The sequence below is a fragment of the Sceloporus undulatus genome, chromosome 4 (assembly GCF_019175285.1).
Source record: "Sceloporus undulatus isolate JIND9_A2432 ecotype Alabama chromosome 4, SceUnd_v1.1, whole genome shotgun sequence".
Taxonomy (NCBI): Eukaryota; Metazoa; Chordata; class Lepidosauria; order Squamata; family Phrynosomatidae; genus Sceloporus; species Sceloporus undulatus.
In genome coordinates this window covers 228,740,980-228,768,428 of record NC_056525.1, presented here as the reverse complement: position 1 = coordinate 228,768,428, position 27,449 = coordinate 228,740,980, and the positions used below count along the sequence as shown (strand labels likewise).

The following is a 27,449-nucleotide window of genomic DNA, read 5'->3' as shown; positions in this document are numbered from 1 at the left end:
TATTATTATTATTATTATTATTATTATTATTATTATTATTATTATTATTATCTTTATAAAGCGCCGTAAATCTACATGGTGCTGTACAAAACCAAGTAAAATCAAGAATATAAAAGCCTGCCTATGGCGTACATGAACAGTGTGCATATGTTACTAATAATTGATCTGTGTTTAATAAACACCAGTGGACTAGCAAGGTCACCACAAAGACATTGCATATTTTTTCTAATCCTTGCACGAGCTCTGATTTCCCACTTGTGTTTCTGATAGTGTCATAGTCATCCAATCATCCTTTGCCCTCATTCAAGCAATGGGGTCTTTTTCCATTCCAAAACCTGATGTATTGCATTCATTTCCATATTGTCAGTATAGTAAAGAATACCACCATTTTGTATGCAGAGAGCTTAGCACAGAGTTATTGTTAGTAGCTGGCACAAAGGGAATGTGAAGGGTAAGTTAGCTCATAGAGAATGGGAATTTGTGATTTTCGGAACGGTTTTCATTTTTGAAAAATGTTTTTTGCCCAGCCCTAATTGCGTTATGTGCCCTTTACAACTAGTGTAATAAATTACAGTTTATAATTACTCACCAAATCCAATTTGCAGTGATAAATCATTATAATGGTTATGCTGAGGGCACATATGATTTAATCAATCTATATGTTAAAGAAAGCAAATGTGATTTTTATAGACAATACTTTAAAGAAGGAATTTGTGTATTAGATTTTCAAATTTAAAAAAAGCCAAGATCTAGAGTACTGACAGAAGATCCAGTGGGAAGTTATAGTGCATAAATAAAACTGATTCCTGTTCAAATATGTGTGTCCTTTTCCACTTGATAACTGTAATGTGCAAAGCATAGAATCAGAGGCCACCACCTTCTGAGGAAGATTATTCTGATGTCAAATTTACCTTACTACCAGAAAGGTCTTCCTAGTACTCAAAATCTTTCCCCTTGTGTAATCTGAATACACTACTACCCTTTGGAGCAGCAGAAAACAATCCCACTCCATCATCTACATCAATACTTCTTAAGCTACTGGATATGAGGGACTAGGAATCATTTTTCTCCAATGTGTTACTGACCAGCACTAAATTTGTGCCCATTGAATACAATTGCTTCTTTCTGGGAAATTTTCCAGGGACTGGCTGCCAATCCAATCTAGTGACCACTACTTTAAATAACATGGATCTACATGGCAGCACTTCAGTTTTCTTTTTCTTTTTCTTTTACAGAGCTATTATGGCATCTCTCAGTTTTCTCTTGGCCAGGCTAAACGTATCTAACTCCCTGAACCTTTTGTAATAGACATATAGACATACCACAATTAACAAAGCATTTAACAAAGAAGGTCCTTTTTACAAAGCTTTTTTACACCTGCTCAGACCCCTTTTATTCCTCCTCCTTTGTCTTGCCAGGAGGTTTTTTTGTTGTTGGTTTTTTGTTGTTGTTGTTTTTTTTAGCAGATTTGGCATTGGGAGGATGGTGGAAGAGGGCTCAAGAAATACAGACTTTCAATGTCAGGTTGAAGCAGAGTGTCTAGAGTACGCAATGGAATAAATTGTGTACTCTAGAAATCTGCTTCAACCTGACTTGAAAGTGCCTGTATGTCGTCAGCCCTCTTCCACCATCCTCCCAATGCCAAATCTGCTAAAAAACAAAACCAAAACAAAACCAACAACCAAAAGAGTAGGATTCTATTACAGTCAGTTCTATTAAGTCCTCCTTTCAAGGAACTAGACAAGTTATCAAAGTGCAAAGACAGATCATTGAATACTAATGTTAGGATTGTCCATGCTATTACATATTCCATTTCTATATATGGCTGTGAAAGTTGGGCAGTGAAGAAAGAGGACAGGAACAGAATCAACTCATTTGTCATATGATGCTGGAGAAGAGTTCTGCAGATGCCATGGACTGCTGAAAAGACAAATAAATGAGTACTAAGGCAAATCAGACCTGGACTCTCTAAAATCCATGATGACTAAATTAGGCTGTCATACATTGGTCATATCATGAGAAGCAATGACTCACTATAAAAGACAATAATATTTAGTAAGGTGGAAGTCAACAGGAAGACAACAGGAAAAGAGGAAAAGAATCCACATTGCAGCTGGATAGATGCAATCAAAGAGCCATGGCTCTGAGTAGAGAAGTGGAGGATGGGGGGGGGGGGTTCAGAGGTCTCTCATTCATAGGGTTGCCATAAGTCAAAATTGACTTGGCAGCAAATAACAACAAAAATGCTTGATAGCCATGAGTGCCTACAACAGGCAAGGCAAACAGTAGCTATCACTTATGGAGTGTGCATGAACATCAAAATAGGGAGAAAAGGGAAGAGCAGACATGCCATCTAGCTCCAACAGTTAAAAAAAAACAACAACAACAAGAAGAAGAAGAAGCAAGAAAAAAATTCTTAAAGTTTGGTCACCAAATTGGAAATCAGAAAGGTGGAGGCTAGTGAATGAAAAGGTCATCCCTGGATACCTTTTAGATGAAGACTTGAGGTGGTCCTTATGCTTTTGTTTACTTATGTAAGATATACCAGACCTTTCATATGAGCATATTGATTAGTGTTGAATAAAGTGTTTGCTGAAACATGTTGAACTGCATTTGTGAAGTGGGAATCTATCCTTATTCTTTCCATGTTATTCCTACATCTGGTACCAAATTTTCTGTTCAAAAATTAATGTGCAGGAACACATCTATTTTAACAGAGGTATACTGATATTTGGCTTCTAGAATGTCTACCATCTAGGACACCCTCCTCTGTCTGCACATCACTTTTACAAAATCATTTTTACACTCTGGTGACTAAAGCACTATATTCCAGGTTGAGGTCTGACCAAATTATTGTTTGCTTGTTTGATTTTAGTCTGTGTATAACATGTAGAGAAGTAGTTTGTGGGACGGATTAGGATTCAGGAAGACCTGGATACAAAACCATGTTTATGGGATGGATTAGGATTTAGGAAGACCTGCGCACAAAATCATGCTCGGTTGTGGAAATCGACTGGGTAACTTTGGGCATGTCACAGACTAAAAGGGGGGGGGATGACAAATCCCCCTGAACAAATCTTGCTAAGGAAACCTGTGATAGTGTCATCTTAGAGCCTCAATAAATCGCCCATGACACGAAGGCACAACACAACAAACAAGCAGTTATTCTTGTGACTCTTTTGGATTTTTAAAAAAAGTAAGTAGCATCCTCCTCATTGGGCTTTACCAGTAAAAATGGATATAGATGGTTTCAGGAAAAACTAACTTAACTTGAAGCAATAATTATTAATTGCAGAGAACAATCACATTGTTAGACAATAAAACCCTGTTATTTATTCGTTTATTTATCTAGGTGTTGAAAATTATGCAAATGTTCATGCTTTCTAAACATCATCCTCACTAACCAAGTATAAGAGAACCTTTTATGGCATTTATAATCTTGCAGAGTCATCAAAGTATATTTTATTCTAGCTTCAATCCCTATGTATATACAGTGCGCTGCAAGGCAAACAGTAGCTATCACTTATGGAGCTGAAAGCTGCACCAGAAAGGCTTCTCCAGCACCCCAGAAGAAACAATGATGTGCGCCAAGTGTGTGTTGTGGGAACAAGCCCCATTGTTTTTAATGGGGCTTGAGTTTACGTGTTTTTCTGTTATGTGGTGGAGTCTGGAACAGTACCTTCCTCATTGGGGGAGAAGAGAATTAGCAGTTTATTACTCCACTTAAATAATCCAGTTTACCTCATCTGAATTGAAGCCTAAATTGGGAGGCAGCCAAGTCCAACCACAAGAATTTTGCCACCAAAGTCACCGGGTATAGCCTGGCCCAGACAAACTCCAGTGGCCACTTTTCCAAGTTGGAAAGTTCTCGGCTTCGAAATATGACCACCAAAGCTCATCTGGGACCCGGGCTGCTGCCGGGCTGTATTCATCCAATGGCTTTGGCGGCAAAATCCTTGTGGTAGGACCCAGCAGCCTCCCAATTTAGGCTTCAATTTGGATGAGGTAAGCCGGGTTAGTTAAGTGGAGCGATAAGGCTCCTAACTATCTCTTCAAGATATTTCTCCTTTTCTGACAACTACATTTAACTAACTGTACACCAAGAAAGATTTTATAATTGGTTATCATGAAAAGGAAAAATAGCTTAATGTATGGATATTTTATTTTTATTCTCTTGGAGATTTGCTTGCCAGATTTTCTGCTTAAGATCCCAAAATAGTTCAGGCAGACTTGAAAAATATCTTGGGACAGTCTAGAAAAAAGAGATCATTATAGACAGACCTGTCTGCAACTATAGCATCAGGACTACCTAACTTTTAAAATACAGATGTGCTTCACTTACTTTGGCAATTATAACTTGCTGTAAAAACCAGAAAAGAAGTGTGTTGTAAAAAGCAGGTGCTGGCTTCAAGAGAACTGTCACTGAACATTGTCTAAACATGAGAAATTAATTGGATTACATATTACTCCCAGGAAGGTTCTTAGCTTACTTCTTTTCCTAAACCAAGAGATTGGGGAATGTGGCCTCAGCTGTACCTGAACATAAAGATGAACAGAAAGTATATCATTAATTCTTTGTGATTGAGTACAACAATGTGGTGTCTTAATCTTTCTGCTGCTGCTGCGGCTGCTGGAAGGAAAACTTCTCCTATAGTAATATATAAATAAAACAATGTAGAGACACTTCCTTATTCAGGACCACTCAGATGATTATTTAGAAAATGGTAATTTTAAAATATGCCCTCAGGTCATATGGCTTTTTAGAGCAGAAGGAGCCATAGATTACTATTTTACTGCAGAGATTACATTTGTGTGATATTCCTGTGTTCCTTAAATCACTTGTAGTTATGAAACATTGGAGTCTCTTTTTGGATTTCAAAAGTGAAATGTGATGCAGATACACATTTCTTTCATTAGGAAGGTAGTGTGTTAATCAGGTATAAATAATAATATTTTTGGCACAGAGTGAAAGAGTTTTAAAACTTTTTCTTGGGGCAAAAATATTTAATACTTTTTATTCTTATAGGCAGCAATAAGGTTGTTCTTTGAAGTGGAGATGCCAACTTTACTAGAGGAACAGATTCTTTCAGTTGCTGTTAATTTGGGACCTGTACTCTACCTCACTATTTACAAATGATGCTCAACTTCATTCAAGCTCAAGGCACATCCAAACTGCTGAAAAGCCTTGGAAAATTAAGCTCTATTTGTCACTTTTAAAAAAAACAACTCCTTAGTTTGTGTTCAGGTCTATTTCCTGCCATTTCCCAATTGTAGTTGTGACATTTTACACTTAGGGCTGGAGCTCTTCCATGACTTTATGATACAAGCAGAATGCTCATGTTTCTCTCTGTTGTCTTGGTTCATCCTATACTCCTAGACAGGAGCAATGATGATGCTGTGTATCAGGGTGAGGCCAAAATCCCAGGGACCTTCCTTCCCTCATTACACCCATCCTTAGGGCTGAAGCGTGGCTTTGGTGCGACTTCTGGACTCTTAGGACGCATGCATCATTGAAACACCATATCTCCACTGTGACTCGAAGCAGCTTTATTTTGGCTGTCTGTAACAGGCCTAGGAGAACGTATTTGCAAGCTGAGAGCTATTTCTTCATTGGAAGCTGGAAGCTATTTCCTTATTTTCATTTGAAAGCAGTATGTGTACTTGGGGTGCAAATAAGATCTTCATAGCCCAGATACTTAAATTGTATCTAACTTCTGTATTTGTTTTACAGATTCCTATCATTATTTCAGGAGTGAGTATAATATGGCACTTTACCTAACCACTTCAGAGTCCTCAGCCTTCCCGTTTATTACTCCTCCTTCCCTGGACAGTTGCCTCTCCTGGAATCTGCTAGGAATTACTGTTCACCTTTTAAATAGGTTGCATCCCACCACTGCACTGAAAATTAAATAGGTTGTAGCCCACCACTGCACCACTATATGAAATACTCCCTCCCCCCAAAAAACAATCACATCTTTATCTTCCAGCACTCCATTTTTGGCTGCAGTTTTGCTACCCCATGTTTCCCCAGATGTCTCTATAGGCAGATTTGGCCCCTAGGCCCACCACAAGTGCTGACCTCTCCTTTATGTTACCTATTTTTAAAATATTGAGATAAACCTATACCTGCTTCTATCAATATGATTAAAAGTAAAAGGAAATACTTTTTATTCAGATCAGAGCAAGATTGAGACAAGTGTGCATTCATTTTCAATAACATAAGTGGCATTTTCAGAGGCTTTTAGGTTGACTGCTTTAAACGATTTCATGCTGGCTGGTGTTGTTTTTATTGATGTGGGTCTTTTCACAATTGAATTATGATTAATTTAATAGTGCTTTATTTTATTTTTGACATGCAATTGCATTTTAACATTTTGTTAGAAGAAGTGGAAGAGCATTTGCACTAAGAGACAGCTCATAGTTTTGTTTCTTTGTTTCTTTTTACTGTAAAATGTAATCACTCTTGCTCACCCAGAGGACGGATTCCTGAGATAAACCCCAAAGCAGTAGGATCCCACTTCAACTCACCACTTCCAGATTATATAACAAGACCTGAGACCATTCACCCTACATAATGATAGTGCTGTCATACCACTTTAACAGCCATGGTTCTGTCCTATGCAATCCTTGGGTCTGCAGTTTAGGAAGGAGTATTCAGAATTTGTGGCCACAAAGAGCTCTAGTGCCTCATCAAACTACAAATCCAAGGATTCCATAGGATGGAACAATGACAAAGTGATATAATAGTGCTATACTTCTGTACTATGAATGACCCTCTGATATTTCAGAGCACCTAAAACTGCAGACAGTGTTGGATAAAGAGAAGTGTCCATACAGAGCAAGACTAAAGTCTTCATCCATGGATGAATATGTAGTTACAAAATTCTTGATAAATACCATGAATAGATTAATTCACTGTACCAGCTAGGGAAACATCACTATTGTTATGACTTGCTTCCCCTCTTTCCCCACCCCCAACTTTATATAGTGTTTTGACAAGGTAGTCACATGTACATAATTCAGTGCAATGCAACCCCTCTTTGGGAAACAGGAACATAGCACTTGTGCCCTTTGGGAATTGTTATGTGATAGTAAAGGATTTTCTCTGGGGAAACTGGGACAAAAAATGAGGAGGTTCTAAGGAAAATTAAAGATGAGTATACAAAATGAATTCAGATAGGATGAATTTGGATAGTTATTTTAAAATATAGACATATATACCTAGATATATGAACAATATAAATACAGGGCTGCCAAAATGAAAAACTGAAGAGAGCTTCCATACCTTTAATGATTGTATTGAGGAAGAAATTTGAGCTGGTGTTTTTTTGTCATGCAACCACGTAACAAGCAACAGCTGCTGAAATACCTGCTTCTGCACAGCCATTGGAAGGTACAGGACCCATCTCCAGTTTTCACTCTGGCAGCCCCATTGATAACAATGCCAGATAAAAAAATTGTAAGGCAGGGGACTGGGTCCTGGTTCTCAAACCATTGACTGAGGACACTTGGCAAGATCCCCTTGAGGTCAAGGAAAAACTGGAAGCAATGACTTGTCTAATTGCCTTCCCAGAATAACACACAAGCCCAAGGTGTACCATTTTAACTCCTTTACGTCATACTTTGACTGGGCTAAAATGGTTTCAGATATTTCAATGAGTTATCAGGAGACTTGGAAGTATTGAATGATCAGTGTTTGGATGTTATAAAATGGGGGAAGTAGAGGAAATCTGCTGGGCACCCTCTTTATCTAAACAAAACAGGGGACAAGCACAATGGCTGTGTGAGAAGTTTTATGATCAGTTATTAGAACTGCCAAGGTGAGCCACCTTCATCACAAACAACATAAACACAGGGACGGCTAGCCCTATATGCCAGCAACTTTACCATACAGCCCCTTGGCAGTGCAAGATCTTGGAAGAAGAAACTGAAGAAATGCTAGCCTTTGATGTGATCCAGTCCTCACAAAGTGCAGGGGCTTCACCAGTGGTTCTGGTAAGGCAACAGGATGGTGAGGTCCACTTTTATGTTGACTATTGTGGGATCAAGAAGCTGATGGCCCCAGAGAGGTAGCCTATGTCCAGAGTAGATTGCCTTCAGCTACAGTGTGCTCCATATATAACTGTCCTGGATTTAATAAAAGGACGCTGGCAAGTGCCATTAGACCCTAAGGCCCAAGAGGGTCTGCATTTATTACTCATCAGGGGTTGTGCAAGTGTAAGATATTCTCTATTTGGCCTGTGCAATGCTCCAGTCCTTTCAGCTAGTTGAGTTTGTTTGATATGTCTTTGACTACCTCTTAGCATGCTATTTCCTTTTTTAAAATAAAAAACTTTTCATGTTTTATAAACCTGATGGAGTGCAGGGGGAGAAACTCTGGTCATATGTCTCCATGTCAAGGTTTACCAGGAACATATTCCATTTCCCCCTAATTAATCTAAAAGGAAAAGGGATTGAGCTCTTACCGCCTCAGGAACCCAGGGAAGGAAAGGGAGTTTGAATCTCCAAACAAGGGTTTGGTGGCAATGCTACTACCACCACTGAACTAGGTAAAGGTGAGTAAGTCTGGGCAAAACCCAGTCAAACACCAAGTTCTCTTTTTCACCACACTGCTCCTGTTAAAATGAAACATATTTGTCCTCCTTCCTCTGTTTTTTTTTTTTAAAGTTGACCATTGTTTCTGGTACCACACATTCTTTTAAGAATTACCATTCCAGGGCTGGGGCAATTGCACCCTCATCCATCACACTACAGTTTCAACCTAGGTCCCATAGTTTCTGCCACAATATGGGATTGCTAACAGGGAAAATGGAGTTACACATATTGTGTGAAGAAAGGAAAGACTGTTTGGGGTTTAATGGAGATCAAGGAAAAAGGGGGGCACTATCCAGGTATATGGCACTATCCAGGTATCCAGTTAAGAAAAGCTCAATGATATTTGTACATTTTTTGTAACTGGATATTTTAAGAGAAGATGGGAAACATAATCCATGTGAATGAACTCGATTAAAAATGAAAATGAATCCCAACATGCATTATATTATGATTTATATTTGACTTTTTAGTCCTTGGTTAGATTCTTGTATTTTGAAGGCATGATTCAAGCATAGTTGAATATACTGTTTACCCTTGGATAAAATCCCCTATATTTTGTTAAACTTTGCTTAAATTATATGGAATTTTTTCTTTTACCTTTAATGTATTGCCTACTTTTCATTCTGAGCATACACACTGTGAACTTTTCCACATGAAAGTGGACTCTGGCTGATAATTTTTTTGGCAGAAGAAAAAAAAAGCTGACCAGGCAGTCTCTGTAATTTGGCTGAAAATGTATCTGAATAGGTCAAGTCCTATTTGTAGCTTCTGGGGGGAAAGTGATAATCGGAAATCACATTCTGGAGGGCTGAATTTTAAGTTCACTGAATAATTACACTTGCACAGAAATGAAAGGAGTCAGGAATCTTGCAAGCATTTTGTCATACAAGACTTTATCTGGAGATGAAGGTAGGGGCTTCTTTAACAATAATAAGTAAGCATTATGAGATTAGAAAAGAAGACAAGCGGTGCACTGCTGAAAAGATGCTCTTGTGTTCCTTTTTGTATTTCAAGTCACATAGAAATTCTTTTTTCAGATGTTCTAATTCAGAATGGTGCTCATAGAATACTAGAACTTAGAATCTTCTTTCTATGGGTATTTTTTACATTTTGTAAAATAGCATTATATGTGTATGTTGCTTTCTTTACTGTAGGTAGACATGCTATAATGGAGAGGGAGATTTGGATTTCAAAAATTTTTCAGCTATGAACCTCACTAAGTAACCTGGAGCTAATCACTGTCTCTTAGGATACCAGTCACATGGCCTATATATGCAGTCTTGAAAATCAATTTACGAATGTAATAAATAAAAATAGTGTGAAAAAAAGATTTGGAAGTGGAAATCTGGAAGGTAAACTTCATTTTATACAATCATCTATGAGTTTGCTTTAATATATATGTGAAAACTTCTACTTTTGTACTACAGATTTCACTATCATGCCACTAAAGCTTTTATAGAAAGGGCAAAATATTGAAAATATTTCAAAATTTCTAATATGGGATAGTTTTGAATATGAGAAAGACATTATGCCCAGGTATCTTTAATTAAGTTTATTAAAATCTCACAGAACACAGAGCAGTAGCTATTAATAAACAGAACAGCTTAACTAAATACATTAGTCTTGGTTGCTAGTATAGTCAGATTACCAGTACAGTTTTTGAAAAAATGATATTGGATCCAGCTGCTCATAATAACTTTTCCAAGAAATAATAATGATAAAAAAGTCAGCTAGCATGGCCTGCTAGGGCTGAGATGTCAGAGAAGCAATGCACAGTGAATGAAATCATGCTCAGTACAAGTCTAATTTTTGTGCAATAGTTTCGCTCAATATAAGTCTAATTAGAGTAAAATCTGTTTATCTACAAGCTGTATGCTTTTCCTCGTTCCAATATTTCCAAGTTTACATGTAGCAATCAACAGGATTTTTTTTTCAGCCAGGACAATTCATGGTGAAACTTTGTCTGTTGATCTCTGTTTAATATGCTGCACAGAGACTCTGTGTATAATAATGCTGCAAATTTTACTAGAAATCTATTTCAACTGACAATTTGTCAATAGATAGACAGTTTCAAGGTTCCTCAGCAATTTTTGTACTTTTCACCATAGTGGAATAAATTAAGACAGATTTAAATTTAAACAGAATTAAGACTATGCAGTTCTTCTGCGGGTAAAACCTTTGCACAGAAGGAGGTGAGGGGGGACTCACTGATCTTGGTGCATTCTTTCCTGCAATGATTATCTGTTCTGTAGTCAATCTCTAGTTATTTAATCATTTTTGTACAATGTTTATCCTGAGGATGTTACGGATTAAGCTTTCATCTTTGGTCCTAGCAAGTTTGTTTTCTTCTGCTCCAGAGTAAAGTGCTGGTGTGTGTGTGTGTGTGTGTGTGTGTGTGTGTGTGGATAGATAGATAGGTAGATAGGTAGATAGATAGATATAGTGTGGTCTAGTGGTTTGAGTGTCATAATGCTGGAGGTTTTGAGCATTATATAGACTCTATAAGTAGAGTCAAGTAGATTCCAAATTTAATAAATAATATTAAAAATAACAATTTACCAAGAGGCCACTGCTCGCAGTGTTTCCGCTCCTTCCTCTTGGGCAGATTTCGAGGGGAGTGCTCAGGGACAGTTGCTCCTCAAAAAAAGAGAGCATAATTGTGGTGTTTCTCAAGGTGCCATCTTGTCCCTGATGCTATTTACTCTCTCTCTCTCTCTCTCTATATATATATATATATATGTGTGTGTGTGTGTGTGTGTGTACACACCAACCAACACACACACACACACAGAGACACAAGACACAGACACGACACAGACAGACACAGACAGACACACACACACACATATATATATATTACACACATATATACACACACATACAATCTTATATATGTGAAGCCACTGAGAGAGAGATCATTGGAAGCATGGGGCAGGGTGTTATCAATACCCTGATGACACCCGATATATTTCTCCATGTCTCAGTCCTCAGCTTTGACTTCCTCTCAATGGATGTCTTAAAGCCGTAGTGGGAGAGGAAAAACAGGCTAAAGCTGAATCCAGACAAAACAGAGGTACTCACAGTAGGGGCCCTTAATTGCAGTCTGGGGGTGCTCCTAAACTCATCACTCCAGATGGCAAATCAGGTAAATGTGACGGTCAGGAGCGCTTGTTATAAGCTTCAGCTGATATACTAGCTGTGCCTTTCCTGGAACCAGGAGACCTGGAAACTGTGGTACATGCTCTGGTAACAGCACGACTCAACTTCTGCAATATTCTCTTCATGGGGCTACCCTTGTGCTTAGTCTGGAAACTCCACTTAGTTCAGAATATGGCAGCCAGGTGGGTCACTGTAAAACCCAGTAGTGATCATATTACACTTATTTTAAAATCGCTTCACTGGCTGGCTATTGGTTTCAGGGCACAGTACAAGGTGTTAGTTATGATCTTTAAAGCCCTACATGGCTTGGGTCCAACCTATTTATGGGACTGCTTCCTTCTGTACAATCCACCCCACACACTTAGGTCCCCTGGGATGAATTTACTGCAACCTTTAAAGACCAGATTGACAGCAACCACCGAGAGGGCCTTTTCCTCCACCGCTCCCAGATTATGGAATGCCCTGCTGGAGGAGATCCATCATATTATTACCTCAGACAGTTTTAAAAAGTCTCTCAAGACAGATTTCTTCCGGCAGGCCTTTCCTGAGTAGTAAACCTGGCTACACACCAAATACAACTATCTCATCGAATACTCCATACCTGACTGCCTATTTTAATTGGATGGTTTTAATGTTTAACTGTTTAATTGTTGTTTTTATGGAAGAGAGGGATATGGGGATTTTGTATGAAATTTTAATCTGTAAACTGCCTTGATTGTTTTTGACAGAGAGGTGTGATATGAATAAAGTTTTATTTTATATTTATTATAATGAAAAACAATTCCCAGGATTCCCTAGCACTGAGCCAGAGCAGTTAAAATGGTCTCAAGCTGGATTTTTTCTGCATTGTGTTTTTTAACCAAGTTTTTGAATCCCTGCTCAACCATTGAAACCCACTGAATCACTGTGGGCAAGTCATATTCTCTTAGTCTCAGCCAATCCTCTAAACAAATTTTGTGAAGAAAATCCCAGGAGAGCTTTACCTTAGGGTCACTGTTAGTCAGAAACAACCTGAAGGCACACAGCAAAAAACCAAACTAATGATAGGTCTGCATCCTGAAACGTGTCTAACTTTGCAAATCTGTTGCTGAAAGTACTTAATAAAAATAAAATCTTTGCATGAGTTTTCTAAAAAGAAATGTATTGCTAGATAGAAAGATAAAGCAAATTTTCCTCAAGACTGTTGGTTGCACTGGCCAGAAAACTCTGGGAGCAGCCCAAAGGAGTCTTGCTCTAAAGCAGCCCTGATGTCCCGCTTACCTGTGATCCTCCATTGCAATGATGAGCAATTTTTCATACTCATGTCCCTCAGTGCCACCTGCTGCCACCACCACTGGTGAGAATCTCACACTCTGAGGTCGGAAGAGGACACCCAGCATTGATCACACGCTGAGCACCTCAGAATGACCTCAGAGTGAGAAACACCTACTAGTGGTGATGGGTGTCACAGCAGGACACAATCTAAACAGCTACCTGGCATTTCAGTGGAGGACTCTGGATTATTCATCAAGATCTGGAGCAAAAAGTGAGGTTTTCAAATGCATTTCAAGAAGAGTATACACTGGGATTAGTGCTGAACTGGCTAGATGTCAACTGGACAGTTCACACCAAAACTGAGGTTTGGGTCTTACATTGCCTGGGCCCATCACATTGGGAACAGGGGGAGAACATTTTGAGAGGGGCATGAAGACAGGGACCACATATTATTAATTAAATAGTATTCCAAATCTAAATCCAATTTGAAGTCAAAGGCTTTTGTGGTTGGCATCCATAGTTTTTTGTGGTTTTTTCGGGCTATGTGGCCATGTTCTAGAAGAGATGGCAGCCACAGATGCTGGTGAAATGTCAGGAATAAACTCTTCAGGAACATGGCCACATAGCCTGAAAAACCCACAAAAAACTACTAAATCCAATTGCTAGTCCCAGCTAGAGTAGACAAATAAAATCAGTTCTTGAATGGTAAGTCAATACTTAGATGAATCACGTTGACTTAATGGTCTTAATGTAGCTATGTTAAGCATTTGGAATTAGACCATATGATAAGATTGTGTGAAAAATAACACTCTTGTTCGTCACCATTTCTTCTCTTGCCGTGTACTTAGGGAAATACATGACAGGATACTATAATGTATTTCACTGTTACTGCACTGTTTTTCACATGTAAAAGAAGAAGCACACAATGAATTATAGAATCATTCAGGTGGAAGAGGTCTCAAGGGCCATAAAGCCCAACTATTTGCCATGCAGGAATACACAATCAAAGGACCCAACAAATGGCTATCCAACCTCTGTTTAAAAATCTCCAAAGAAGGAGACTAAACCACACTCCAAGGAAGTATTTTCTACTGTCAAACAACTCTTTCAGTTAGTAAGTCCTTTCTAATATTGAGGTAGAATCTCTTTTCCTGCAGTTTGCATCCATTATATCATGTCCTAGTCTCTGGAGCAGCAGAAAACAAGCTTGCTTCATCTTCAGTATGATAACTCTTCAAATATTTAAACATGGTTATCATATCACCTCTTAACCTTCTTTTCCCCAAGCTAAACATACCTGGCTCACTAAGTCGCTCCTCATAAGGCATGTTTTAATGCCAAGTTCTTCACGAGCTTAACTAAGAAGAAAGGAGACATAAGGGCCCATATAGACAGGCCAAAATAAAGCTGTTTTGGATCACTTTGGTGTTATGCTGTTTAAATGATGCATGCATTCTAAGAGTCTGGAAGCTGTGCCAAAGCCACGCTCCAGCCTTTAGGATTGGAGCAAGGTGTTGGCATGACTTCCAGACTCTTAGGATACATGCATCATTTAAACAGCATACCTCCAAAGTGACCCAAAGCAGCCTTATTTTGGCCTGTCTGTATGAGGCCATAAGTGACTATAAATGATTAATGGGGTGTCATATTTGAAGGTATGCCTAAGTTGTACCAAAGTCTCTTTTTTAAGGAGGGATATTGGTGCTATCTTCCATTTATATGGATATTGTGCTCAAATATAGTATACTTCTATTACATATTTTCAATAATTATGACTTTCTTGTTTTGTTGTTGTTGTTTACTATTCATCCCTGCTCAATTTTGAATATCAATTTGTCCTTCATTTTTCATTACGGATGCTTAATTTTATATCTGTCGATATGTATGTTATTTCACACAAATTGGAATAATGGAGGTAAGGTGCAGATGTGCCAACATTTTTTTTAAAAGACACTGTTCTGCATTTAGATCATAACAAAAATTATGGCCTGAGCTACATGCTTTATTTTCACTTTCTTATATGTATGCTATATTGACTTATCACCTGGTCTGCCTTAATGAAATGACTGCCCTGCACAGGTTTCTTACACAAGGTACATTGATAAATTGTTCCCTGTGGTGTCTCCTTCACCCAAAAAAACGTTACGTTAAAAAAACCAACAAACAAGAAACCCTGAAAGATACTGAAACTTATGATTATTTTGAAGTTACATATTGATAAAATAGCTACAATTATGTGCATATTCAACAGTATTGATTATCTGCGGAGATCATGATGAAAGGAAGCAAAGTTCTGGCATTCTGTAGCCTTTCCCCAAGCATTATTATATGCACATACATTAGTAGAAAGCTAGTTTACAATGGGTCCTTGTATAATGGCATAGTAAAATGATGTCTCTTATTTAAAATGGGAAATCAAGGTTTTTGGTGTGTGTGTGTGTGTTTGTGTGTATACACCTTGATGTTCAATGGTTGTATCTATGGATACAGAATCATGTAAGCATTCCTGGTCAACCATTCTTGCTGCCTCATTTTGGATCAACTACACTTTCTGATGATTCTTCAAAAGCCACATAAAGAGCATGCTACATGAATCCAAATGAGATACAGCTAAGAAATGTGGCACTGTGACCAGATCAGACATCTCAGTGAATTTTGATTGGGCAAATGTACTTTTGGCCACTGTAAAATTGTGGGAATCCAGCTCTTGGTTCAAATACAAACCTCCCATGTTCAGAGGGTCTCGCCCCCCACATCTAGCACAAGTTGAATCCCATTTCCCTGGTCTACCTCAGCTGACCTACACCATCTGTCTTTTGTAGATAAAACTTCTATTTGTTCCTTGCAGAGATTTACATTCCACAGGAACAAGCTGCAGCCACTTAAAGACCCATAAAATCTTCAGTCAAGGCAAAATTGGGGTAGTGGAATTGTCTCATTAGTATTGGCTCAAGGCTGCCTTGAGTCAAAATAACACATACACAATGCTAAGAGCAAATACGTTAACAGGTCTTCTTGTAGGGCACATATGTCAATTCCTGCCTTTCTCTCACTTACTTAAGTTGCCTGCTAGGCAGTAGATTCATTAGAAGGATGAGGAGTGAGGTCCATACCAGGTCACACCCCAGAAGAGAGATGACAATTGATCAAGCCTCCTTCTGCACCCCTCACTGCCACCATGAGTAGAATGCTGAGGAAGAACTGAGGGAGAGAGCCAGACCCTCCTCCATATTGCTGCTTCCCACATCACAAGTAGAATGCGGGAAGCACTGATGAAGAAAACTGGGCTCCCTGCTCTACCAGTAGCCTCCCACCTCACCAGGTGACATCCGGGGCAGGGATGCCACTGCTGCTAGGAGTGAGTAAAGCAAGGATATCTGGAACAGTAAAAGGAGCGGGGGAAATTCAAATAGCAACACTTTTTATTACTTGTATGAAATATTAATTGTATTGTATGTTATATTTAGTATTATTTAGTACTATGTGGTTAATAGCATTGTATGCTATTTGTGGATGTATAAACTCATTTATCTTTGTTCTCTGTCTTTGGAGTGGGGATGCTAGAAATTTAACATATAAAAGAAGACTAAGGGAAACAAAGCCTGATTCACACACAACATTCCTGTGCAATAGCTTCTCTCTCTTTCCCCACAAAGTGGGCTTAGAATGCAATGTTGGGCCCTGGATATTTATGGCTGCAGCAACATTAGACTCATTAAATCTTTGTTTCCTTTGTCAAACTTTTGATCCCAACTATTTCTGGAGATGCTCCTGCTAGGATTGCTACACTTATTTCTGGAAGGGCTCCTGTACTTTTAAAAGATGCATAACAGGAGGCAAGTTGGCAGCTGTAGTTTTTATCATGCTAGGAAAGAGGCAGCTGTTCTTCTGAAAGCACCTGGAGCTTCTAGTAGAAGCAGTGTCTATGTCTTGCTGTCTTTATTATGCTCCTTCCAAATAAAATGGTTCTGGTCTGCTTTGTGCCATTTTCTTACAGCTGTTGTTTTCTTCTTTGCTTTTAAAGTTTGTCCTTTTCTTTCATCATGCCTTGTTTGCTTATTTTAAATGTGTAGAATATAATGGGATCCAGAAAGATATGAAAGCATATGAAGGGGCAAAAGACATAACTTGCATCTTTCTGGTTCCTAACACATTATTTTCAGCTTCTACAACTGTATACATGTGTTCTATACCTGGGGCTTTCATGCCATTCTGTACTGCATTTGAAGAAATGAGTTTATATCCACAAAAGTCCATGCTAAAATAAAACCCAGTTAATCTTAAAGTTGCTGCCCCATTTCATTTCCCCCCTCCTTGTTCCCCTTTTGACCATTCTGTCCTCTGTTCTGTATGACACCTGTAATACAGCTTTACAAATTCAGCTATGGAGATTTAATACAGCCTTTAAGACTATTGACATGGCCATAATGCAAGTAGAGCTGAAGCAAGACATATAGTATCAGTAAAGATGGAAACTATTCATCTTACCTTATACACATCAGATCTTACCAAACCTTTTAATTCTGACAGGCTATTGAAAACTGGGGGGGGGGGGGGGGGTCAAAGAAAGGGGTGTATTTTTTATTGTACTGTTTTTAAATGGCTTCTTATCTTCAGTTGTGTTTTTTAAATTATTCTCTTAATATTGATATTTAGTGTGTTTTAGGCCTGTTACAGACCGCCCAAGTTGCAGCGTGGAGGAGTTGCAGCAGCCAAACCACACGACTCGTCCGCGCTGCAAAAAAGGAGAGCAAAAATTGCGCTCCTTCCGGCAACCTGGAAGAGACGCCACAAGTGCCAACGCGTGCACTCGCGGCGTCTCTTCCAGGGCACGACATCAGGACGCTGTGCGTCCGCAACGTCAAAATGGCAACGCCCATCTGTATAGGGTGCCACCATTTTGATACACTCATTACACGAGAGGGGCAAGGCGCGCCAGGAAGCCCCGCCCCTCATGCATAATCACGGTGCAATGACGACGCCTCTTGGGCCCATCTGTAACACGGCTTAAATTCATTTTAATTTGTAAATTGCTTTGAGTCCCAAATAAAAGGTGGGCATACAGCAAGTTAATAACAACAATGCTACTCATACTACAGTGGTACCTCAGGATACGAAATACCCAGGTTATGAAATTTCCGGGATACGAAAAAATCCCATAGGAAATAATTGTTCCGGGTTACGAATGTTTTTTCGGGTTCCGAAAATTTTTTTGGTGCTTTTCGGCGCTATTTCACATGGAATCGCGGCTTTTCCCCATTAGCGCCTATGGCATTTCGGCTTACGAAGGCTTTTCGGGTTACGAAAGCGGCCGCGGAACGAATTAATTTCGTAACCTGAGGAAGCACTGTACTGATAATGTTGCGTGAAATCTTGAAGTGTCCACCACCCTTACTGTAGTTTTCTTAACAGTAACCATGCAAAAGGCATATTCTCACCTTCCTTTCCCATTTTGTCAATGTATGAAAGCGGACTAGGATTATGTCAACCTTAATTTGTTGTTGAGTCCATTCAAGTTATTTCCAATTTATGGCAACCCTGACTTGAACCTATAGGGTTTTCTGGGCAAGATTTACTCAGAAGGCATTTGCCGTTGCTTTCTTCTGAGGTACAGTGAGTACAACTTGCACAAGGTCACTCTGTAGATTTTTAGTGCTGAACAGGTTTTCAAACCATGGTTGTCTGGATTCCTAATCCAGCACTCAAATCACATACATAGAAGGGTGAGAAAAAACAGCCTACATCCATGCCAGCCACAAGCGGGTCAAGTCTGTGATGACAGCACGGCCTGCTCCAAAACCAACCTGTGGCCGCAGGACCCATCCCACATTGCCAGGAGCTGGACTATTCTGACTCATTTTTGCTATGGTCCATGTTGGAGACATAAGTCATTTTAGTACCACATCTCCAAAGTGGCTGGAGGCTGCTTCTTTTTGCCCATTTGTTCCAGGCCTATACTGGCCAACCTGCATACTTGGACTCAAAAAAGGGAACAATCTGTACATGCCTAAAGATAAACCCAGGTCTAGTGTGTTCCCAGCTTGTATATACAGGACCATTTTCATTGTTGGTTTAATGTACTGAGATCAGGATAGGATTAGCAAGTACATTAGCAGTTTTCTTCCATATGTTGGTAAGAATTAAAAGGAAACCATATTGAAATCAGTGTGGTTGATAACTATAGAGGGATTGAACTATAGGGGTGGATTGCACTGATGATAATCAGTTGAGGTCATGTACATGTTTCTAAAAGAACAACTCAATAGGAAAACTGGGTGAGGAGGAAAGCAAGAAAACCTAGTAGTTAGTTTTTAATTTTACAGAATTCTTATAATGAACATTTGAATATAGTGGCATCCATGTACCAGGTATGGTGGTGGGGGTTCCCCACATACCCTCCCACCCTCCCCATGTTGTCTACAGGGAGGGAGCATGCTCTGTCATGTCTGGGATAGCGTGGTGGGGGAGTGCATGCAGGAGTGTGCAGGAGATTGGGAGCACATCCAGGAATGGTGTGGGGGGCAAGGGAGGGTGAGAGTATGTGCGGGGATGACATAGGGACACATAAGGGTGGGAGTGTGCACAGGGGATAGTGCACAAGAGGGTAGGAGGGTACACAGTGATGCCGCACAAAAGGATGGCATCATATCCAGGGATGGCATGGGGGGATGGGGGAACATATGTGGGGACAGCACAGGGATAGCATGGGGGCAACTGGGTATCACCCCCTTTCTGGGGTGTCACCTGGTGCAGCCTGCACCACCACACATCTCAAGTGACACCACTGTTTTAATATAAACAGTTGAAGGAGAAGAGGAGACAAGCTGAAATGGTGGCACAGAACAATTGATAGGGCCAACCCTACATCCAGTCCCTCTCTGCTGCATACTTATGGAATGGCTGCTTCTAGATCTAAGCTGAGAGAGTAGCCCAATAGGGGATGGTCTCCCATCAGGATAGAGCAATCTTTCCATTTTTTACCCCGTGGCTGATAGCACATGCTGTATTTTAGTAGCTCACTATGTTGAAATTATGTTTTAGTTTCACAGGAAGTGCCTAAATATATTCTTCTTATGGTTATCCTCCTCTGTTTGTTCATTCTTTTTAACAGCGGAAGATGCATGTGGAGGGACAATGAGGGGATCTAGCGGCATCATCTCTAGCCCTAATTTTCCCAATGAATACCACAATAATGCAGACTGCACATGGACCGTTGTGGCTGAACCTGGCGACACCATTTCCCTCATATTTACAGATTTTCAAATGGAAGAAAAATATGATTACTTGGAAATAGAAGGATCAGAGCCACCAACCATTTGGTGAGTGAAACACTGTTTTGCAAAACTGTCATTGATGAAGGATCGTGATTCTCATCAAACTCACTTTAAAATAGCTACAAAACCCTGATCAGTGAATCTGAAGCATGATAGTAAAGACATATGATTGTTTAAAACTGACATAGGTATAGAAAAGGGGAGATCAAAATTGTAAATCTCTGCAGAGGAAACTTCAGCCTTTCCTTTCTGTTGTTTACTTGACCTAAACTGCCCTCCTCAGATGTACAGATTTGGTTACTGAACAACATCTGTTACTCTCATTTCCTAGAAGCTAGAAAGAATCAATGACACTTTTAAAAAAAGGATTTTTTTTGCTTTAAAAAGTAGAGGAACACAAAGTAAATAGTAAGAAATTTTCACCAAATTGTCTTAAGTGTTAATTTGTGACACATTCTTGTTTGTTTCCCCCCATTTGCCAGCTGTCAGTGTTGTGTCTAGTTGGGGGCAGCTGTTTCAACCAACCTCAGTAACATTCACATCAGTGAAGGATGGTTGAAATCCAAATTCTACTACTTACTCACAGCCCCCATTGCTGACTTTAGCAGAGAAAAATATTTCAGGCAGTCTGATTATTGATCACCTATATCTAATTTGGACCAGAAGCTTCCCAACAGCTCTCTGTAAATTGCTCAAATAGGATGAATGTCGGACTTCTTAGGGCATGTGTGTTCAGCCTTTTCAGGCTTACTCACTTGTTCAAAAGTGAACTAAAGTAGAACAGAGCAGGAAAGTAAACAGGTTTGCTACCTTTTTAATGGAGGTTAGTACAAAAAGAAACAGCAATGAACTCCTGAGGGTCTCCTGAAAGTGAAGGGTTTGAATTAATATCCATGTGCTTAAATGTAAATGAATGCAAAGTTATGCACAGCAGGGCAAAAAATGGGCATATGGAATTTGCTACCACCAATTGCAGTGATTGACACCAACTTGGATTATTTTAAAGATGATTTGATAATCCACGGAGAACATGGCAAGAATATAGTACCTACGGTTTCACAGCCAGTATATCTCTGAATATGAATTTTGGGGGAAACAAGAAGAGAGGTGGTGGTCTGTGCCTTCTCCTGTTTTCCCATAAGCATCTGGGCTAGATAGGTGCGTGATGTCATACAATACAGCTCTTTTTAAGAGAGTTACTGTCACTTCAATAATGTGATACTGTTATAGATTATGAGTGGGCAAAGTGTTGCCCTCTGTGGGGTGTATAACTGCAACTCCCAGCATTCTCCACTATTTTGTAGTGTTCTTCACTAAAGTGTAGAGGTCTGTGCTTTGCCCAGCATTGGCCTAGATGAATCAGTGGTCTAACTTATCTGAGACAGCTTCATATGTTAACTGTCTCACCACTCAATTATTTTCAGGTGAAATCTTTATACTCAAAAGTACACTGGACCCTTGCTATGCACTGAGCTTTGGTTGTCTCCCCCCTCCCCCAATGTAAACCAAAATCTGTAGATGCTCAAGTCCCATTAAATACAATAGCACAGTAAAATGGCATCCCTTTTATAAAGTGGCAAAATCAAGGTATGCTTTTTGGAATGTATATATTTTAAAAATATGTTCAAGCTATGGATGTTTGAATCCGTGGATAAATAATCCATGGATAAAGAGGAACAACTGTATGTCAGGTGATACCAATACCTGATCTGATGAGATGGCTTTTTCACACAAGAATATCATCCCTTTGTGTGTGTGTATTAAATTGCCCCTGCCATAAAACAGGTGAGCTGAATGGATGACTGAATTGGAAAATATGTTGCTTTATATTATGGGAAAGATATTTGCATTAAACAAGTTCTCACCCTCCCACCCCTAAAAATACATTCAATTCATGATCTGAAAAATTTTGGTTTCCCAGCGGTGTGAGAAAATCATAAACATGAGGATTTTTTTTCTTCCTTTTAAAAATATAATTGAAGACAACAACTTATAATCACACATACACACATGGAAATCCATGGGGGTACACAATCACACTGGGCAATATGTGAACATAGGTAGGTAAATAAAAATGTGTGAGAAAATAATGCACATTTAGAAAAATATAAAAATGTACCCAAATATCTTTGCAGAAAGAAAGCGACCCTCAGAACTCAATATCAATATTGAAAAGGGCATGAATAACAGTATGATTCTGAGAAATGCAATGAAAACAAAATCACACAGGTTTACTTGTACATGGCTTCTTAGTCTTACATATTTCCACATCTCTAGTTAATTTCAGTGTGACATTTACAGTGTATATAGCTTGTCGATGAAATGGTATTCTATCTAATTGAGGAATGAGAAATCTATGGTCTTCCAGATGTTGCCAGACTCCAATTCTTATCAGTCCCAGCCAACATGACTAGTAGTAGGAATGATTGAATCTCTAGTCCAACAGCATAGAGGGCTACAGGTTCTACACTGCTGATATTACAAGTCTTTCAATTCTGATGAGTGGTATAGTGAGAATAATTTGTACTACTGCTAAAGTGAGGTAATTATCTGGAATGAAAAGATGCACATTTGTCAGTGAGAGCCCATACTATTAAATTGTTTAGACATATCAGTAGCATAATTATTTTAAAACCAGAATTTATTCCTTCCATTAATGAAATAACACAAATAACATAAAGATGATATTAATTTGTCAGTTTGCTAAATCTTTATTTGCCTTTTTTAAAGAGCAATTCTGTATAGAGTTAATCTGACATTAGAAAAGAGCTAATTTTCTTGTGTTAATTTTTTTCCATAGATGCAAGAAACTTAATGTTGAAAAGAGTATTCAGAGTAAACATATAAAGATGGAAATGTTCCTATTACCTAAGTGCAAACTATAAATTAAAGTACAGCATTAAAATGCTAATTTAATAATTGCTAATTTCAAAGAGCAGATTGACGGAGCATTCTATTCCAGGCTTGTCATTCATATTATGGAATTAGATTGATGTACTTGGTTATGCAAAAGCACCTCTCCATATGTTAGGAAAAAAATAGATCTACAAACTTAATTAGCAGAGATTTGTTAATTAGATTTATTATGTTAATACTTTTTATCCCTTTAGAATAATATTGAGGTTCAGCTTCTAGTAGCTATGTTGATTATGTATGGAACAAATACATAATCAAATATAGCAAATGATCTTCATATGTTGTTTTACTTCAGAAGACAGAAGGAACTGATATTGCAAAATTCCATTAAAACCAAATGGTTAGAGAATTTTGTCCAGACAATAATTTGAACTTCTGTATTCAGATTCATTTAGCTATTTCATATTCTTACTTTGAACATTACCTTATTTTATTCTGTATCCCATTTTTACCTGTGTTGGTCTGTGACCGTAATAAAGATGAACTGAACTGAACTGACTTTTAAGAATTTAGTTCTATGAAGATTGAAAGTTGAATAATAAGTGTACTAGAACATTTATCCAATGAAATAACAATGACTTTTTTTTCTTGGGTAATTGAGATAAAAGATTGAAAAATAGGTCTCAATGTAACACCCAGGAGTTTATCACACATGAGGAATTTCTCTTAATTTCGAATGAAAAGAAAGTGGGGCCAGAATGCATTCATGTGAATTCACTAGTTCAGCGAATTTACGTGAATGCAAATTGCGTTCAGACTGGCTTCCCATTGCCCAAAAATAGCATGCCATTGCCCGAAATTGTAAGTGGTAGTCTATCACGCAATAACGTGAAACCCCATGATTGCATTCGGATTGCCATTGAATTATACTTCCAAAGCTCTGTGCCCAGATCTTTTCCATGACAGAAAAGAAGCATTTTTAGACAGGGATGGGAGAAGGATGGGATAATAATGATTTGGGCACAGAGCTGTGCATTAAGACACAGTCCCAGCCCAGTCTAAGTCCATGCCAGTAGTGTGATAATCCTCTCAGTAAGTCTGCTCAGTGAGAGCCAGCATGGTGCAGTGGTTTCAGTGTTGGACTATAATCCTGGAGACGAGGATTTTGATTCCTGCTCAGCTATGAAAAGCTACTGGTTGGGCTTGGACGAGATATGCTCTCTCAGCCTCAGAGGAAGGCAAAGGCAAATCTCCTCTGAACAAAACTTGCCAAGAAGCTTCAGTGATACATTTACCTTGGTCATCATACATCAGAAATAACTAGAAGGCTGGAGTATGAGAAAGCGACTAGCAGAATCTTCTGAGTCATGAAAGATTATCTCATCCCAAATCCGCACAAGGGTAGACCTAGGTTATAACCATCATTGACAGATCTTACTGCACTTCCCTATACCCAGGCAGTAGGCAGCCCGTATCCAACCCAGGCTTCTCTCTTACCTTTTCAAAAATAAGACTTTCTTGTACTTGAAAAGCTGCAGGAGACGCCCAGGTTGTATATGGGATGCTTCCTGTCCAGATACAGGGCAGTGCAATAAAAGCTATCAATGACTGTTACAGTCTGTGTCTATCCCAGTGTGGATTTGCGGTGCGATAATCTCCATGGTTGTCAGTAGGCCTGGTTCTGCAAAGAGGTAGAAGAGTTGAATCTCCCCACACCTTCCTGTTCCACAGGTGAAGCATAGCCAGGCAGTGGCACCAACAGCAGAAGTAGCTGGAATAGGAGCACATTGGACAGAAGTGGGACAAATGCACAGGAATAAAAAGGACTCTCTTCCCTGGATGCTGTCTCTGGCTTCAGTTGCTTGCCTTTTATTAATTCTGTTGGTCAGGTCTTCCTGGGGCTTCCTCTTTTCCTCTCAATGATCTGAATTACAGAATACATGTGGGATTTTAACCTTTTGCTACTCTTCTGTAGGGAAATTTCTTCTACTTACATGAAAGGACGTCCCTCCATTCATTCCAATTATTTAAAGAAAAATTTCTGAGTGAACTGGAACTACCTTAATTTTTTGAGTTTATACTATATCTTAAGAGACTTAACAACATCATTTCTTTCACGTACTGCTAGCAAATTGAGCATTGTGTATGTGTGAAACTGGATTTCTTTTAAAAAGCTGAAAAATAGCTTAGTCATTAAAGGCTACATTTCTTTGCCCCATGTTATGTAGAACATTAGAAATGTCACTCATTTGGACTTTTATCCATCTATATATTAAGCCATGGCTATGTGGGATTTCCATGCAAGACAGTCATGTAATATTTCCTCTGTCTCATTCTGGGTGAATGCAAATAGTAGCCAGTCATAATTCCAGCTGTCATACATTTTGGTTTTGTATAATTCTTGGCATATTCCTCTAAATTCAAGAGTGTCATTCAGGGCAGCTGCTGCTTTGATTGGTACACCAACAGTTGCTCATCTAGCTGCATTATAAATATATGAAATTAAAATACCACTGATGTTTAGCATCTTTCAAATCTACACAGACAGTCTTGACCAATCTAACTTAATTACATTGTCTGGGGAATCATTCCCAGAATAGTTGCAGCTGTTACATTTTTCTTTTTCAGAGATAATTGTAATTAAGGGCAATGTTCTTAATAAGAAGATAGAATTAATGTTTTATAGTTCTATATGAATCAAAGCAAATATCTCTTCAGGAGTGCAGGAAGAGATATTTATCACAACAGCTAGAGTATAAAGTTTTAAATTTAATGGGGAGATCCTCTGCCTGGAAACCCTTGAAGCATTTTACAGCATAAAACCTATAAACAACAACATAAAGAATCAAACATCTAAATTTGCATAATTGAAGTTTTAATGTTGTCTCCTTGGTAAAGTTGCTTAACAAACACAACCCACATATCCCAAAAAGTGTATCTAATTTATCAGTGACCTTATGCATTGCTTCTGTTCCCTTTTATTCAATCTGAACCACTTTGTGAGTGCATAACATCTCTTCAGGCTCATATTTTCAGTGTCCTGAAATGGGATGTCATAATTCCTCTTATGCTTCACTTTTTCTGTAATGCACCTCTGTCATGAACAGTAGATATGTGTAAACTTTTAGCCAGTGTTGTCTCTAGGGTTGGCATCACCCAGTATGGTAACTCATGGTGTCACCTGTCCATTGGCCTCCTCCTATCCCACAACATACAGAAACATTAGTTGTTGTTGTTTGTGTTCTAAAGTTGCTCATTAATAGTATATCACTGAATGTAATGGTAATAGTTGTGACATAAACAACTAGCAAAATTAAAATTACACCTCGAAATTACAATATCAGATGCACAGCCTAAATTCTTTTACATATACATTGTTTCATGTGACTGAAGCAAAAATTTGGTAAAAAGTGATGTTCTTAATTTTTTAAAAGAATAATACTTTTTTTAAAAAAATAATTTCAATCTTTTTACAAATCTGGGGCTTCTCCTTTCTCCTCCCACTGAACTTCACCCTACTCACACCATCGCTTCAGCATTTTCAAGTGACACAGGTGAATGCCACAGCTTGTTTCTGCCAAAAAGCAGGTGTTTGAGGAACAGTGGTGTCACACACATCTTTAGGATTTCACCTGCTGTGGTCTGGCACACTCAACACCTCAATTATGTCAAAGAGCTACTATGGTTTCTCTTATTTATTACTTGTAAAGACTGCTTTCTGTGTGGAACAGTTCTAGCACTGTTTATATGTTTGCATCCTTATTTGGCCCTGCAGGTTTCACAAGTTCATCTCTCACTGCTGTATGGTGAACTGCACCAGGTGCTTTCATATCTGTCTTTGAAGACATTGGTTACCTTCCCATATTCCTTGTTGTACAGGTTCAAGGGAGCATATACTTATTTCCTACACCTGTGAGCAGGTGGCACTGGAGGGGCAGGGTCTTTCTCATTCCACATTCACAACAGGTTCTCAGCATCATATTTCAACTACAAAATGGCATGGAACTTCTTTTGTCCCAAAAGATTATATGGTGGGGAACAGAAAACCACCTTGGTGGCAAAATACAACAAATTTAAATTTTTGTGGGTTTTTCAAGCTATGAGGCCATGTTCTAGAGTTTATTCCTGATATTTCTCTAGCAGCTGTGGCTGGCATCTTCAGAGATGCTGGCATGGAAGAGAGTGGGGTATAGATATTGTTGCTTGAGAGGAAGCAGTTTACATGTTAATCTGTCTATTGTTCTGTTGTTGAATGGCAAGGCCTCAGGGTGTCTATTTAATGAATGATCCATTGTTTACTGGGAAACCACC

The 27,449-nt window shown here is 38.8% G+C and overlaps 1 protein-coding gene across 6 annotated transcripts in view; it reads left to right on the top strand.

The window, feature by feature from the left end:
* The window catches only part of LOC121928362 (CUB and sushi domain-containing protein 3), an 810,382-nt gene that overhangs the window by 376,788 nt on the left and 406,145 nt on the right, over window positions 1-27,449 (top strand). For all 6 annotated transcript variants that reach the window (XR_006103494.1, XM_042462948.1, XM_042462947.1 and 3 more), the window contains exon 5: window positions 20,120-20,327. Coding sequence is in view for 5 of the 6 variants with exons in the window: in XM_042462948.1 (XP_042318882.1) it covers window positions 20,120-20,327 (208 nt within the window). In the remaining variant the exon portion in view is untranslated. The remainder of the gene's footprint in view (window positions 1-20,119; window positions 20,328-27,449) is intronic.